This window comes from Pseudophryne corroboree, chromosome 1 (assembly GCF_028390025.1).
Source record: "Pseudophryne corroboree isolate aPseCor3 chromosome 1, aPseCor3.hap2, whole genome shotgun sequence".
NCBI lineage: Eukaryota > Metazoa > Chordata > Amphibia > Anura > Myobatrachidae > Pseudophryne > Pseudophryne corroboree.
The window spans coordinates 527,130,920-527,145,476 of record NC_086444.1 but is presented as its reverse complement, the minus strand read 5'-3'; the positions used below and the strand labels follow the sequence as shown (position 1 = coordinate 527,145,476).

Here is a 14,557-nt window from a genome sequence, read left to right as displayed (position 1 = left end):
ACCCCTCGGGCAGCCGCCCAAGAAGAGCCCACTTTCCTCGTGGAATGGGCTTTTACAGATTTAGGCTGTGGCAGGCCAGCCACAGAATGCGCAAGCTGAATTGTGCTACAAATCCAGCGAGCAAAAGTCTGCTTTGAAGCAGGAGCACCCATCTTGTTTGGTGCATACAGGATAAATAGCGAGTCAGTCTTCCTGACTCCAGCCGTCCTGGAAACATAAATTTTCAAGGCCCTGACTACGTCCAGTAACTTGGAGTCCTCCAAGTCCCTAGTAGCCGCAGGCACCACGATAGGTTGGTTCAAGTGAAATCTGAACTTCAGGCAGTGAAGCCAGTTCTTTTTGGAAGAAAATCGACAGAGCCGAAATCTGGACCTTAATGGAACCCAATTTTAGGCCCATAGTAACCCCTGACTGTAGGAAGTGCAGAAATCGACCTAACTGGAATTCCTCCGTTGGGGCCTTCCTGGCCTCACACCACGCAACATATTTTCGCCATATGCGGTGATAATGTTGTACGGTTACATCTTTCCTAGCTTTAATAAGCGTAGGAATTACTTCCTCCGGAATACCCTTTTCTTTTAGGATCCGGCGTTCAACCGCCATGCCGTCAAACGCAGCCGCGGTAAGTCTTGGAACAGACAGGGCCCCCGCAGCAGCAGGTCCTGTCTGAGCGGCAGAGGCCATGGGTCCTCTGAGATCATTTCTTGAAGTTCCGGGTACCAAGCTATTCTTGGCCCATCCGGAACAATGAGTATAGTTCTTACGCCTCTTCTCCTTATTATCATCAGTACCTTGGGTATGAGAGGAAGAGGAGGGAACACATAAACCGACCGGTACACCCACTGTGTCACTAGAGCGTCCACAGCTATCGCCTGAGGGTCTCTTGACCTGGCGCAATATTTTTCCAGCTTTTTGTTTAAGCGGGACGCCATCATGTCCACCTGTGGCCTTTCCCAACGGTTTACAATCAGTTGGAAGACTTCTGGATGAAGTCCCCACTCTCCCGGGTGGAGGTCGTGCCTGCTGAGGAAGTCTGCTTCCCAGTTGTCCACTCCCGGAATGAACACTGCTGACAGTGCTAACACGTGATTTTCCGCCCAACGGAGAATCCTTGTGGCTTCTGCCATCGCCGCCCTGCTTCTTGTGCCGCCCTGTCGATTTACATGGGCGACCGCCGTGATGTCGTCTGACTGGATCAGAACCGGACGGTTTTGAAGCAGGGGCTTTGCTTGACTTAGGGCATTGTAAATGGCCCTCAGTTCCAGAACATTTATGTGTAGGGAAGTCTCCTGACTCGACCAAAGACCTTGGAAGTTTCTTCCCTGAGTGACTGCCCCCCAGCCCCGAAGGCTTGCATCCGTGGTCACCAGGACCCAGTCCTGTATGCCGAATCTGCGGCCCTCTCTGAGATGAGCACTCTGCAGCCACCACAGCAGAGACACCCTGGTCCTTGGAGACAGGGTTATCAACCGATGCATTTGAAGATGCGATCCGGACCATTGGTCCAACAGGTCCCACTGAAAAGTTCTGGCATGGAACCTGCCAAATGGAATCGCTTCGTAGGAAGCTACCATCTTTCCCAGGACTCGCGTGCAATGATGCACCGACACCTGTTTTTGGTTTCAGGAGGCCTCTCACTAGAGACGACAGCTCCTCGGCTTTCTCCTCTGGGAGAAACACTTTTTTCTGGACCGTGTCCAGAATCATCCCTAGGAACAGTATACGTGTCGCCGGAACCAGCTGAGACTTTGGAATATTCAGAATCCAACCGTGCTGGTGTAGCATCTACTGAGATAATGCTACGCCGACCAACAACTGCTCTCTGGACCCCGCCCTTATCAGGAGATCGTCCAAGTATGGGACAATTAAAACTCCCTTTTTCCGAAGGAGTATCATCATTTCGGCCATTACCTTGGTAAATACCCTCGGTGCCGTGGACAGGCTGAACGGCAACGTCTGGAATTGGTAATGACAATCCTGTACCACAAATCTGAGGTACTCCTGGTGAGGATGGTAAATGGGGACATGCAGGTAAGCATCCTTGATGTCCAGAGATACCATGTAATCTCCCTCTTCCAGGCTTGCAATAACCGCCCTGAGCGATTCCATCTTGAACTTGAATTTTTTCAAATATGTGTTCAAGGATTTAAAATTTAAAATGGGTCTCACCGAACCGTCCGGTTTCGGTACCACAAACATTGTGGAATAGTAACCCCGTCCTTGTTGAAGTAGGGGCACCTTGACTATCACACCTGCTGGGAATACAGCTTGTGAATTGCCTCTAACACAGCCTCCCTTTCTGAAGGAGTCGTTGGTAAGGCAGATTTGAGGAAACGGCAGGGGGGGATGTCTCGAATTCCAGCCTGTACCCCTGAGATACCACTTGAAGGATCCAGGGATGTCGTTTTGAGAACCGAGTAAAACCGAGTAAAACCGAATCCGCTCATCTCTAGGATCTACCTGTGAGCGAGCCCACTGATTGCTGAAGTTTTTGAGACGGCCCCCCACCGTACCTGGCTCCGCCTGCTGAGCCCCAGCGTCATGCGGCGGACTTAGCAGAAGAAGCGGGGGAGGACTTTTGTTCCTGGGAAGTGGCTGTATGCTGCAGCTTTTTTCCCCTACCTCTGCCTCTGGGCAGAAAGGACGCGCCTCTACCCCGTCTGCTCTTTTGGGGGCGAAAGGACTGCACCTGATAATACGGTGCTCTCTTTGGTTGTGAGGGGACATGTGGCAAAAATGCCGACTTCCCAGCTGTTGCTGTGGAAACTAAGTCTGAAAGACCATCCCCGAACAACTCCTCACCCTTATAAGGCAAAACTTCCATGTGCCTTTTGGAATCTGCATCCCCTGTCCACTGCCGGGTCCATAACCCTCTCCTGGCACAAATGGACAGTGCACTTATTTTTGATGCCAGCCGGCAAATATCCCTCTGTGCATCTCTTATGTAAAAGACAGCGTCTTTAATATGCTCTACGTTTAGCAATATAGTGTCCCTGTCTAGGGTGTCAATGTTCTCTGACAGGGAGTCTGACCATGCAGCTGCCGCACTGCACATCCATGCTGAGGCGGGTGGTCTTCTGTTTGCCGGCGGTCGGGCTCCCGGCGCTCAGTATACCGGCGCCGGGAGCCCGACAGCCGGAATACCGACAATTATTTTCCCTCGTGGGGGTCCACGACCCCCATAGAGTGAGAATAAAATAGTGTGGCGCGCGTAGCGTGGCGAGCGCAGCGAGCCCGCAAGGGGCTCATTTGCGCTCGCCAAGCTGTCGGTAAGCCGGCGGTCGGGCTCCCGGCGCCGGGATGCTGGTCGCCGGGAGCCCGACCGCCGGCCAGCCGTAGTGAACCCGCTGAGGCAATAGCTGGTCTCAGTATAATACCAGTGTGTGTATATATATAGCTTTTTGGAGAGCCTCCTGCTTTCTGTCAGCAGGTTCCTTTAGGGCGGCCGTTTCTTGGGACGGCAGTGCCACCTTTTTTTATAAGCGCGTAAGTGCTTTATCCACCTTAGGGGGTGTTTCCCAACGTGACCTATCCTCTGGCGGGAAAGTGTACGCCATTAGTAATTTTTTTGAAATTACAAATTTTTTATCAGGGGAAGCCCACGCTAGTTCACACACGTCATTTAATTATTCAGAAGGGGGAAAAACTACTGGTAGTTTTTTCTCCCCAAACATAATACCCTTTTTTGTGGTACCTGGGGTCACCTCAGAAATGTGTAAAACATTTTTCATTGCCTCAATCATATAACGAGTGGCCCTATTGGACATTACATTAGTCTCTTCGTCGTCGACACTGGTATCAGTATCTGTGTCGACATCTGTGTCTGTCACCTGAGGTAGCGGGCGTTTTAGAGCCCCTGATGACTTTTGAGACGTCTGGGCAGGCACGGGCTGAGAAGCCGGCTGCCCCACATGTGGCATGTCGTCAAATTTTTTATGTAAGGGGTCGACACTTTCGCGTAATTCCTTCCACAAGTCCATCCACTCCGGTGTCTGCCCCGCAGGGGGTGACAACACATTTATAGGCACCTGCTCCTCCTCCACATAAGTCTCCTCATCAAACATGTCGACACAGCCGTACCGACACACCGCACACACACAGGGAATGCTCTGACAGAAGACAGGACCCCACAAAGCCCTTTGGGGAGACAGAGAGAGAGTATGCCAGCACACACCAGAGCGCTATATAATACAGGGATTAACTAAATTATATCCCCTATAGCTGCTATATATGTATTTTGCGCCTAAATTTAGTGCCGTACCGACACACCGCACACACACAGGGAATGCTCTGACAGAAGACAGGACCCCACAAAGCCCTTTGGGGAGACAGAGAGAGAGTATGCCAGCACACACCAGAGCACTATATAATACAGGGATTAACTAAATTATATCCCCTATAGCTGCTATATATGTATTTTGCGCCTAAATTTAGTGCCCCCCCCCTCTCTTTTTTACCCTTTTCTGTAGTGTAGACTGCAGGGGAGAGTCAGGGAGCTTCCTTCCAGCGGAACTGTGAGGGAAAAATGGCGCCAGTGTGCAGAGGGAGATAGCTCCGCCCCTTTTTCGCTGACTTTTCTCCCGCTTTTTTATGGATTCTGGCAGGGGTATTTATCACATATATAGCCTCTGGGGCTATATATTGTGGTATATTTGCCAGCCAAGGTGTATTTATTGCTTCTCAGGGCGCCCCCCCCCAGCGCCCTGCACCCTCAGTGACCAGAGTGTGAAGTGTGTATGAGGAGCAATGGCGCACAGCTGCAGTGCTGTGCGCTACCTTGGTGAAGACTGATGTCTTCTGCCGCCGATTTTCCGGATTCTTCTTGCTTCTGGCTCTGTAAGGGGGCCGGCGGCGCGGCTCCGGGACCGAACACCAATGGCCGGTTCCATGCGGTCGATCCCTCTGGAGCTAATGGTGTCCAGTAGCCTAAGAAGCCCAAGCTACCACCAGTTAGGTAGGTTCGCTTCTTCTCCCCTTAGTCCCTCGCTGCAGTGAGTCTGTTGCCAGCAGATCTCACTGTAAAATAAAAAACCTAACATATACTTTCTTTCTAGGAGCTCAGGAGAGCCCCTAGTGTGCATCCAGCTCGGCCGGGCACAGGATTCTAACTGAAGTCTGGAGGAGGGTCATAGTGGGAGGAGCCAATGCACACCAGGTAGTCCTAATTCTTTCTTAGCTGTGCCCAGTCTCCTGCGGAGCCGCTATTCCCCATGGTCCTTACGGAGTCCCCAGCATCCACTAGGACGTTAGAGAAATTACAAGCTACCTTGTGCGCCTGCTAACTGTAGTGTTGAATCTGTGAGGGTGATTCAATAATTAAATGGACATCCAGGTGTGGCGAAAAGAATTGAATCACCCTCTTTATGTCAAAAATTTCTGCTGGTGCAACTTTGGTCGCATACACAAAGCCTCAAATTAATAAAATCTTTTGGAACCTATTTTCTTAATATGCTATATGATGTATATGTGGATCAGCTCTTTGTTTTACAGTAGGTCAGTTAGTAATTTCCCTACAACAGCATTATCATCATTTCACTTTTCTCTGTCCGGCTCTCCCACATTCAGATGAATTTCCCTTTGTAAGTTATTCACCTCTTCTTTAATTACACCCTTGGCTGCCTGCAGACAGGATGCAGATTAGACTTTGCGGAAGATTGTATTAGCCAGTTGGCATGCCATCCATAGATCACATATTATTTATGATTGCTTAAACAAATTTTATATTACAGGTTGAGTCTCCCTTATCCAAAATGCTCGGGACCGGAGGTATTTTGGATATGGGATTTTTCCGTATTTTGGAATAATTGCATACCATAATGAGATATCATGGTGATGGGACCCAAGTCTAAGCACAGAATGTATTTATGTTTCATATACACCTTATACACACAGCCTGAAGGTCATTTTAGCCAATATTTTTTATAACTTTGTGTATTAAACAAAGTGTGTCTACATTCACACAATTAATTTATGTTTCATATACACCTTATTTACACAGCCTGAAGGTCATTTAATACAATATTTTTAATAACTTTGTGTATTAAACAAAGTTTGTGTACATTGAGCCATCAAAAAACAAAAGTTTCACTATCTCACTCTCACTCAAAAAATTCCGTATTTCGGAATATTCCGTATTTCGGATATTTGGATATGGGATACTCAACCTGTACTATAATTTTTTTTCCGTAGATCACATTAGCATTTAAACAATCGTATAAGTGAATTCAAAGCCAATGTAAGCTTGTTGTTTACATTTATATATTATTCAAGGCAGAAACCTGGCCAGCAGTACCAATACTGTATAGCCAGGTCCATTTCTGGCAAAATAAGTGTATCAAAGATCCTTCTATATTTCAGATTCACATAATTATTCACTACTAGATAAGAGGGCATTCAATTATTTATAGCAAGCTCTTGATTATCTTAGTTCCCTCTATGTGCCATACAGGTTCAGTATCCCATATGCAAAATGCTTGGGACCTGAATTATTTTAGAGTTCTGATTGTCCCGTATTTTGGAATGCTTACATAACATAATGTGATATCTTGGGGATGGGATCCAAGACTAAACATGAAATGGATGTATGTTTCATATACACCTTAAGACACAAAGCCTGAAAGTTATACAATATTTTTAATAATTTTGTGCATGAATCAAGTTTTGTGTACGTTGAACCAACAGAAAGCAGAGATATCACTGAAAAAAAAATTGTATTGCAGATGCGGGAGACTCACCTTGTATCTATAGATACCATAAAAGAATGATAAAATAGAGCTAACTGTACGGAAAAAATAGTTAACAGTACAAACCGTGACAATGGCTGCACTGCAAATATCTAGAATAATGAAACAAGCCATTCAGATGATGCTTTGAAAACTACAAAAATAGACAACTGAACCAGGCTCGTTTAGCATTTGTTACCATTGGCGTTTTAAAACTATCAGTCAAAGACGACAGTGATTGGTGGCTATGACTCCTTAGTAAATCTGCTCCTATGTATACATATGCCGAGTTGGATACGGGATCAAAATTCCGACGCCGGAATCCCGTCCGTCAGAATGCCGGAAAGTGGGAGAGTGGAACCAAGACCCTTGCGGGCTTGCTACGCTCGACACGCTGCCGGCTCGGGGACTCGCTTCGCTCACCAGAGATTCAATTCCCACTTTATGGGTGTCGTGGACAACCAGGAGTGGGAATAGCTGTGGCGGTGATGCCGGCATTCTGGCAGTTGGGATTCCAGCGTCTGTATTTTGACCGTCGGGATTCCAACTACATCCCCATATGCCATGAACAATCCACTTGAGTCCTCTGGGATATTTGTTTAACAATATGCCTGTGCTGCTTCTTGACCACCTTGTGAGGAAGGAATAATTGAGGGGATTTGAGAAAAGGGAGGTAAAATGAAGATGAGAACTGTATGTCATTTTACACCATTTTAAGTCCTATTTAAAGTAATTTTCTGCTTGTTCTCGTTTTATAAAATAACTCCCAGCAAGGTGTTTGTTACTATGCATAGGGTGGTTTGGTTATACCCAGACAAGACTATTGCCATCCCCTCGATCCAAAATTGGGCAGACATTTGCTGTGTGATGTACAAGGAGGATATGGTTTTATTTGCTTATCAAAACAACTAGTTAATTACTGCTTAACATAGGTGGATCAAGTATATCCTGGTATGGTCATAGTGGTAGTGTTAATTAGGATACTGCTTGGCAATTCCCAGGGGGCTACCAGTGAGTCTCACGTTACATGTTCTTTAAAAATCTATTGTATTCTAATTTACTCTTCGTTATGCATTGCACTTTGTTATTTATTGCTATCCGACATGTTCTGCTACTTTGAATAATTGTATCCGATCTTTCTAATGTGTAATAGGTGTCTGGATGACACATTTTTATTATAGTCAGGTCTAATTTGTTTTGTTTGTTGCTTCTTTTCTTTTTCTTTGTTCTTGTTTGCTTGTTTACAGACATGTGAAAAATCAATACATTTCAAAATATTTGAAATCCTATATATATATATATATATATATATATATATATATATATATATATATATATATATATATATATATATATATATATATATATATACACCATATATATTTACCGGTAGGTTTAAAATCTTATTTTCTCTGACGTCCTAGTGGATGCTGGGGACTCCGTAAGGACCATGGGGATTATACCAAAGCTCCCAAACGGGCGGGAGAGTGCAGATGACTCTGCAGCACCGATTGAGCAAACAGGAGGTCCTCCTTAGCCAGGGTATCAAAAGTATAGAACTTTGCAAAGGAGTCTGAACCCGACCAAGTAGTAGCTCGGCACAGCTGTAGCGCCGAGACCCCTCTGGCAGCCGCCCAAGAAGAGCCCACCTTCCTAGTGGAATGGGCCTTGACCGATTTAGGTAACGGCAATCCCGCCGTAGAATGCGCCTGCTGAATCGTGTCACAGATCCAGCAAGCAATAGTCTACTTTGAAGCAGGGGCACCAATCTTGTTGGTTGCATACATGACAAACAGTGCTTCTGTTTTTCTGACTGTAGCCGATCTGGCCACGTAAATTTTCAAAGCCCTGGCCACATCAAGGGACTCGGGATCCTCCAAGTCACGTGTAGCCACAGGCACCACAATAGTTCATATGAAAGGATGAAAACACTTTTGGCAGGAATTGAGGACGGGATATTGAGAATCCAGCCGAGTTGCTGTGACACCTTCAGCGAAAGTGACACGCTGTTCAACAACTGCTCTTTTGATCTCGCCCTTATTAGGAGATCGTTCAAGTATGGGATAATTGTGACTCCTTGCTTGCGTAGGAGCACCATCATTTCCGCCAATTACCCTGAAATTGGTAATGACAATACTGTACCGTAATTCTCAGGTACGCCTGATGGGGTGGATAAATGGGAACATGAAGGTATGCAGCCTTTATGTCTAGATACACCATAAAATCCCGATTTTACCTTGAATTTTAATTTTTTCAAGTATAGGTTCAGAGATCTTAATTTTAAAATAGGTCTGACCGAACCGTCCGGTTTCGGGACTACAGTCAAGGTTGAGTAATATCCCCTTCCTTGTTGAAGGAGGGGAACCTTGAGCACCACCTGTTGGAAATACAATGTGTGAATTGTATTTAATATTATCTCCCTTTCTGGGGGAGAAGCCGGTAGGGCCGATAAAGAAAACCGGCGAGGTGGCACCTCTTCGAATTCCAGCTTGTAACCCTGAGAAAGAATTTCTATTGCCCAGGGATCCACCTGTGAGTGAACTCAGATGTGGCTGAAGAGTCGAAGATGTGCTCCCACTGGGGCGGACTCCCTTAGCGGAGCCCCAGCGTCATGCGGTGGATTTAGTAGAGGCCGGGGAGGACTTCTGTTCCTGGGAACTAGCTGTGCCCTGCGCCCTTACCTCTGGTAAGAAAGGATGCTCCTCGTACTTTCTTGTTTTTCTGCGACCGAAAGGACTGCATTTGATAATGTCGTGCTTTCTTAGGCTGTGAGGGAATATAAGGCAAAAGATCAGATTTACCAGCTATAGCTGTGGAGACCAGGTCCGAGAGCCCTTCTCCACACAATTCCTCACCCTTGTAAGGTAAAACCTCCATATGCCTCTTATAGTCAGCATCACCTGTCCATTGCATGTTCCACAGGACACGTCTAGCAGAAATCGACATAGCGTTGACTCTAGAACCCAGTAGATCAATGTCTCTTTGAGCATGTCTTATATATAAAGACAGCATCTTTTATATATCCTAGGGTCAATAACATGGTATCCTTATTTTAGGGTTTCAATCTCCGCTGATAAGGTATCTGTCCACGCTGCTACAGTGCTATAAACCCCTGCCGACACAATCGCCGGTCTGAGTAGCGTACCAGAATGTGTGTAAATGGACTTCAAAGTACTTTTCTGCATGCTATCTGCAGGATCCCTGAGGGTAGCTGTATCTTGGTATGTCATCGCTACCTTTTGGGTAAACGTATCAACGCCTTGGCCACCCTAGGGGAGGATTCCCATCGTATTCTGGCCCTAGCAGGGAAAGGATACGCCATGAGAATTCTTTTGGGAAACTGCAGTTTCTTGTCCGGAGATTACCGCTCTTTTTCAGACAAATCATTTGGTTCATGAGAGGGGGGAAATGTTATCTCAGCTTTCTTCCCCTTAAACATGTGTACCCTCGTGTCAGGGACAGATGGGTCATCAGTGATATGCAAAACATCTTTTATTACAATAATCATATATTGAATACTTTTCTGCCAGTTTTGGCTGTAACTTTGCATCATCGTAGTCGACACTGGAGTCAGACTCCGTGTCGGTATCAGTGTCTATTATTTTGGATAGTAGGCGTTTTGAGACTCTGAAGGTCCCTGCGACATAGGGACAGACATGGGTAGATTCCCTGTCTGTTCTCTAATCTTTTGTGCAATAAATTTACCTCAGCACTTAATTCCACATATCCAGTCAGGTGTCGGCGTTGTCGACGGAGACACCACACACACACACACACACATTTGCTTCATCTCCTCCTTAGAAGAGCCTTTTACCTCAGACATGTCGACACACACGTACCGACACACCACACACTCAGGGAATCGTCTTATCTGAAGACAGTTCCCCCACAAGGCCCTTTGGAGAGACAGAGAGAGAGTATGCCAGCACACACCCAGCGCTAATACCCCAGGAAAAACACACAATGTGTTTACCCAGTAGCGCTGTAATACTATTATTTGCTGCCAATTAGAGGGGGGGCTCTTCTCTGAAACCTCCTTTCACCGTGGATAAGCTGGGGAGAGTCCGGGGAGCTTCCCCTCAGCTGTGCTGTGGAGAAAATGGCGCTGGTGAGTGCTGAGGGAGAAGCCCCGCCCCCTCGGCGGCAGGCTTCTGTCGCGCTTAAATATAATAAAAACTGGCGGGGGCTCTTTATATATACAGTGCCTAGCTGTATATATATCTCTTTTGCCAGAAATGAGGTTTATATTGCTGCCCAGGGCGCCCCCCCTGCGCCCTGCACCCTTACAGTGACTGCCGTGTGTGAGGTGTGTGGGAGCAATGGCGCACAGCTGCACTGCTGTGCGTTACCTCAGTGAAGATCATTAAGTTTTCTGCCGCCTCTGAAGTCTTCTTTTTCTTCTCATACTCACCCGGCTTCTATCTTCCGACTCTGTGAGGAGGACGGCGGCGCAGCTCCGGGACGAACTCCAGGGTGAGACCTGTGTTCTGACTCCCACTGGAGCTAATGGTGTCCAGTAGCCTAAGAAGCAGAGCCTTGAAACTCACAGAAGTAGGTCTGCTTCTCTCCCCTCAGTCCCTCGATGCAGGGAGTCTGTTGCCAGCAGGCTCCCTGAAAATAAAAAACCTAACAAATATACTTTCTGTCAGAAAGCTCAGGAGAGCCCCCTGAAGTGCACCCATCTCCTCTGGGCACAGTATCAAACTGAGGTCTGGAGGAGGGGCATAGAGGGAGGAGCCAGTGAACACCAGATCTAAAGTCTTTCTTAAAGTGCCCATGTCTCCTGCGGAGCCAGTCTATCCCCATGGTCCTTACGGAGTCCCCAGCATCCTCTAGGACTTAAGAGAAATATATATAATAAACTTCCCTCTGCCAATGCACTACAATTAGTCTATTTAATTATACTAAAACGTGCGTGATCCCTGAAAAGCCTGCACTGTCTTACATGGAAGAACGTTACGGCAAAGTAGCGATAAATACATGTTTCAGGCAGAATCATCATTCAACAGAATGAGCTCCTAAATAAACCAGATTTAATGTTCCTATTTTAAGTCTGCTTTAAGCCTTCTGTGTATAATAAAAACTTACTCACTGTATGCTGAGAAACTGCCATCAGTCTTGATATACATTTTAATGTAAACAGTTATTACATTCTTGAATAGTTTATGTATATATTATTTTTAAAGAAGATAAAATGTGCTGTAGGCAGAACATAGCCCATGTAACAAGTACCTGCACTCTAAATTTCCATGCTGCTCCTACCGGAACACCAGGGATGGGCCCATAATGATTGGAAGGGACGATAGTGCATTCTTTTGTGCGGCCAACGCAGGCCATTCCCTTTAAAGAAAAAAAGGCAGCGTTATGTTACTGAAAATAATGTTGCTGACCTATATATAAAAACACATCAGATTAGTTCACAGTACAAAACGGATGGAAATTTAATTGTACCACTGGGATAAAAATAAAAATATATTTTCTTTTCACTAAACATTTTCATGGTTTCCAATCATAAGCAATTCCAGCACTACTATCAGTAAACTCATTTCATACATTTTCTAGCTGTCACCTGTCAGTGGCAACTACAAATAAACTTTGTAAGGGATAAGTACAAAAGAAAATCAAGGAGTTGTAAAGAAATGTTAGGGGAAAATAGATTTTGGAATGTAAAATCTTAGTGGAATTAAAAAGGAAGAGCCAAGATAGAAAGAGGTAGGTTTGAAATAGACACAACTGAACAGAGAAAGGGTAAGTGATGTGTGAAATAAGAGATGGAATAGAGCAGAGGTTCTCAAACTCGGTCCTCGGGGGCACACACAGTGCATGTTTTGCAGGTAACCCAGCAGGTGCACAGGTGTATTAATTACTCACTGACACATTTTAAAAGGTCCACAGGTGCAGCTAATTATTTCACTTGCGATTCTGTGAGGAGACCTACAAAACATGCACTGTGTGTGCCCCCGAGGACCGAGTTTGAGAACCTCCGGAATAGAGTATATAGCGTGAACACAGTATAGGGAAATTAAACAGAAAGGAGAAAGGCAGCGGCATGATTCCGTAAAGTCTGTCCATATTTTAAAGAGGCAATAATTTAAAAAGTCAAAACAAACCTGGTTTTGCATTTTAAATTATTTTAAAACATCAGCGAGACTCACCAGAATCGTGCTGATGCCTGCATTCCACGTGCTATAACACTTCCCCTATGGTCACCTCAACAAATATACTGACTGCCACAGCTACATCACCACATCTACCAGCAGTACAACAAAACACTCCTCCTCCTCCTCCTCCTCATCCCCCCCCCCCCACCACCACCACACACACACTGCGCTACACAGTGACTACCCCTTTTCCACCTACTGAGCACGGCCCGCAGCCGGGAGCCTGACACAGGTGCTACTCAGCTGCGGCCCGTGCTCAGCCCCCTTTCCCACTGCGCTCACCAACCAGGCATATTGCCGGGTTGGTGACGCTGCTAGTGACGCGGCAGGGGTGACGCTGGGAGAATCACATGATCTCCCAGCGCCGCCCTTCCATACAGTGTGAACGGGAGCCGTTCACTTGATTTGGACATTTGCAAGGGGGGGGGGGGGGGATGGCGCGTTTCCACTAGAAAAAAACGGGTAAATGTGTGGCCCCGCGCATTTACCCGTGTTTTTAGAGCTAGTGGAAAAGAGGTAGATAAGGATTAGTTTGCTTTTCACATTTGACTACGTGGAGGACAGTGCAGTTGGCACACATACCATCTCTAAGATTTACAATGACGTAACCTCATCGATTGCCTAGAGAGCTCTGCACGCTTAGGATCAAGAACACCCAGTCACTTTCGCTACTGTATGTAAGCCGGGTTTCTCTCTAATGTAAATAATGCTAATAGTCACAGATTAGCAGCATGCTCCTACAGTGCCTTAGGGATGTAGGTTTAGGCTCACATCCCTGTAACAGCAAATATATGTTATGTGTTTTGCGCTGACAGTATTAAATGAAGATCAAGGGGCAAATAATAATTTCTTTCAGTCTTCCTAATAATGCAGAGTTTTATCACAGATGATCACTGCAGTCGAGGAGAAAACAAATAGTTTATTATCCCTAAATGAATGGAGTTGGTATATTCCGTTTTTAACGGACCTGAGAAAAGCTAAACAAACTTAAATACAGCGTTATTACATCATGTCATAGTGAAAAAGAAAATACAATACAAATACACAATGCTGTAAGGCATACAAGGAGGAATGGTCAGTGAATAAGGCAGTAGTATAGCAGACCATACCTTGCCCCAGTCTCTCTGGCTCTCAGTGCTAGCTGACGGCATCTTTGCTTTCTTTTTGCTCTGTTTCAGTTTTTCACCCGCCTTCACTACTTCTGTTGAATCATTCTTACATGAAGGGCAATACCTAAGAGAAAGGGAAAATGGATTTTCTAAGAGCCACTACTTAATAATTACCATTTCAAGTAACTCCATATGATAAATACTATATTTCCATCACCAACGCCGTGAACAGAAAGGATAATTAACCTGGCTACACTGTGACTTGTATGCACTGCTTTAGAGACCAGGCTGCATTTGTCATAGCCATTTAAGATCCATAGGGCTTGGATACTTATTTTATGAACAGTTACTGATGTAGCACCAGCCTATTCCGTTGCACTTTACAGATGGGAACAAAAATTTGATTTTGGTTCTTACCTGCTAAATCTGTTTCTTAGAAGCCATGGGGGACACTGGAGACAATGAGCAGCTGTTTATTTAATCTTTTTTTTTTTCACTTTCTCACACAAACACAATAAATGGAATAGATAATAAATGGTTAAACTCAGCCACAGCAGCTCACCAA

The 14,557-nt window shown here is 45.6% G+C and overlaps 1 protein-coding gene across 2 annotated transcripts in view; it reads right to left on the bottom strand.

The window, feature by feature from the left end:
• The window catches only part of UHRF2 (ubiquitin like with PHD and ring finger domains 2), a 212,280-nt gene that overhangs the window by 13,920 nt on the left and 183,803 nt on the right, over positions 1-14,557 (bottom strand). For both annotated transcript variants that reach the window (XM_063913996.1, XM_063913995.1), the window contains exons 7-8: positions 13,993-14,116; positions 11,955-12,062 (exon numbers count right to left, since the gene is read on the bottom strand). In XM_063913996.1, the coding sequence (XP_063770066.1) occupies positions 11,955-12,062; positions 13,993-14,116 (232 nt within the window). The remainder of the gene's footprint in view (positions 1-11,954; positions 12,063-13,992; positions 14,117-14,557) is intronic.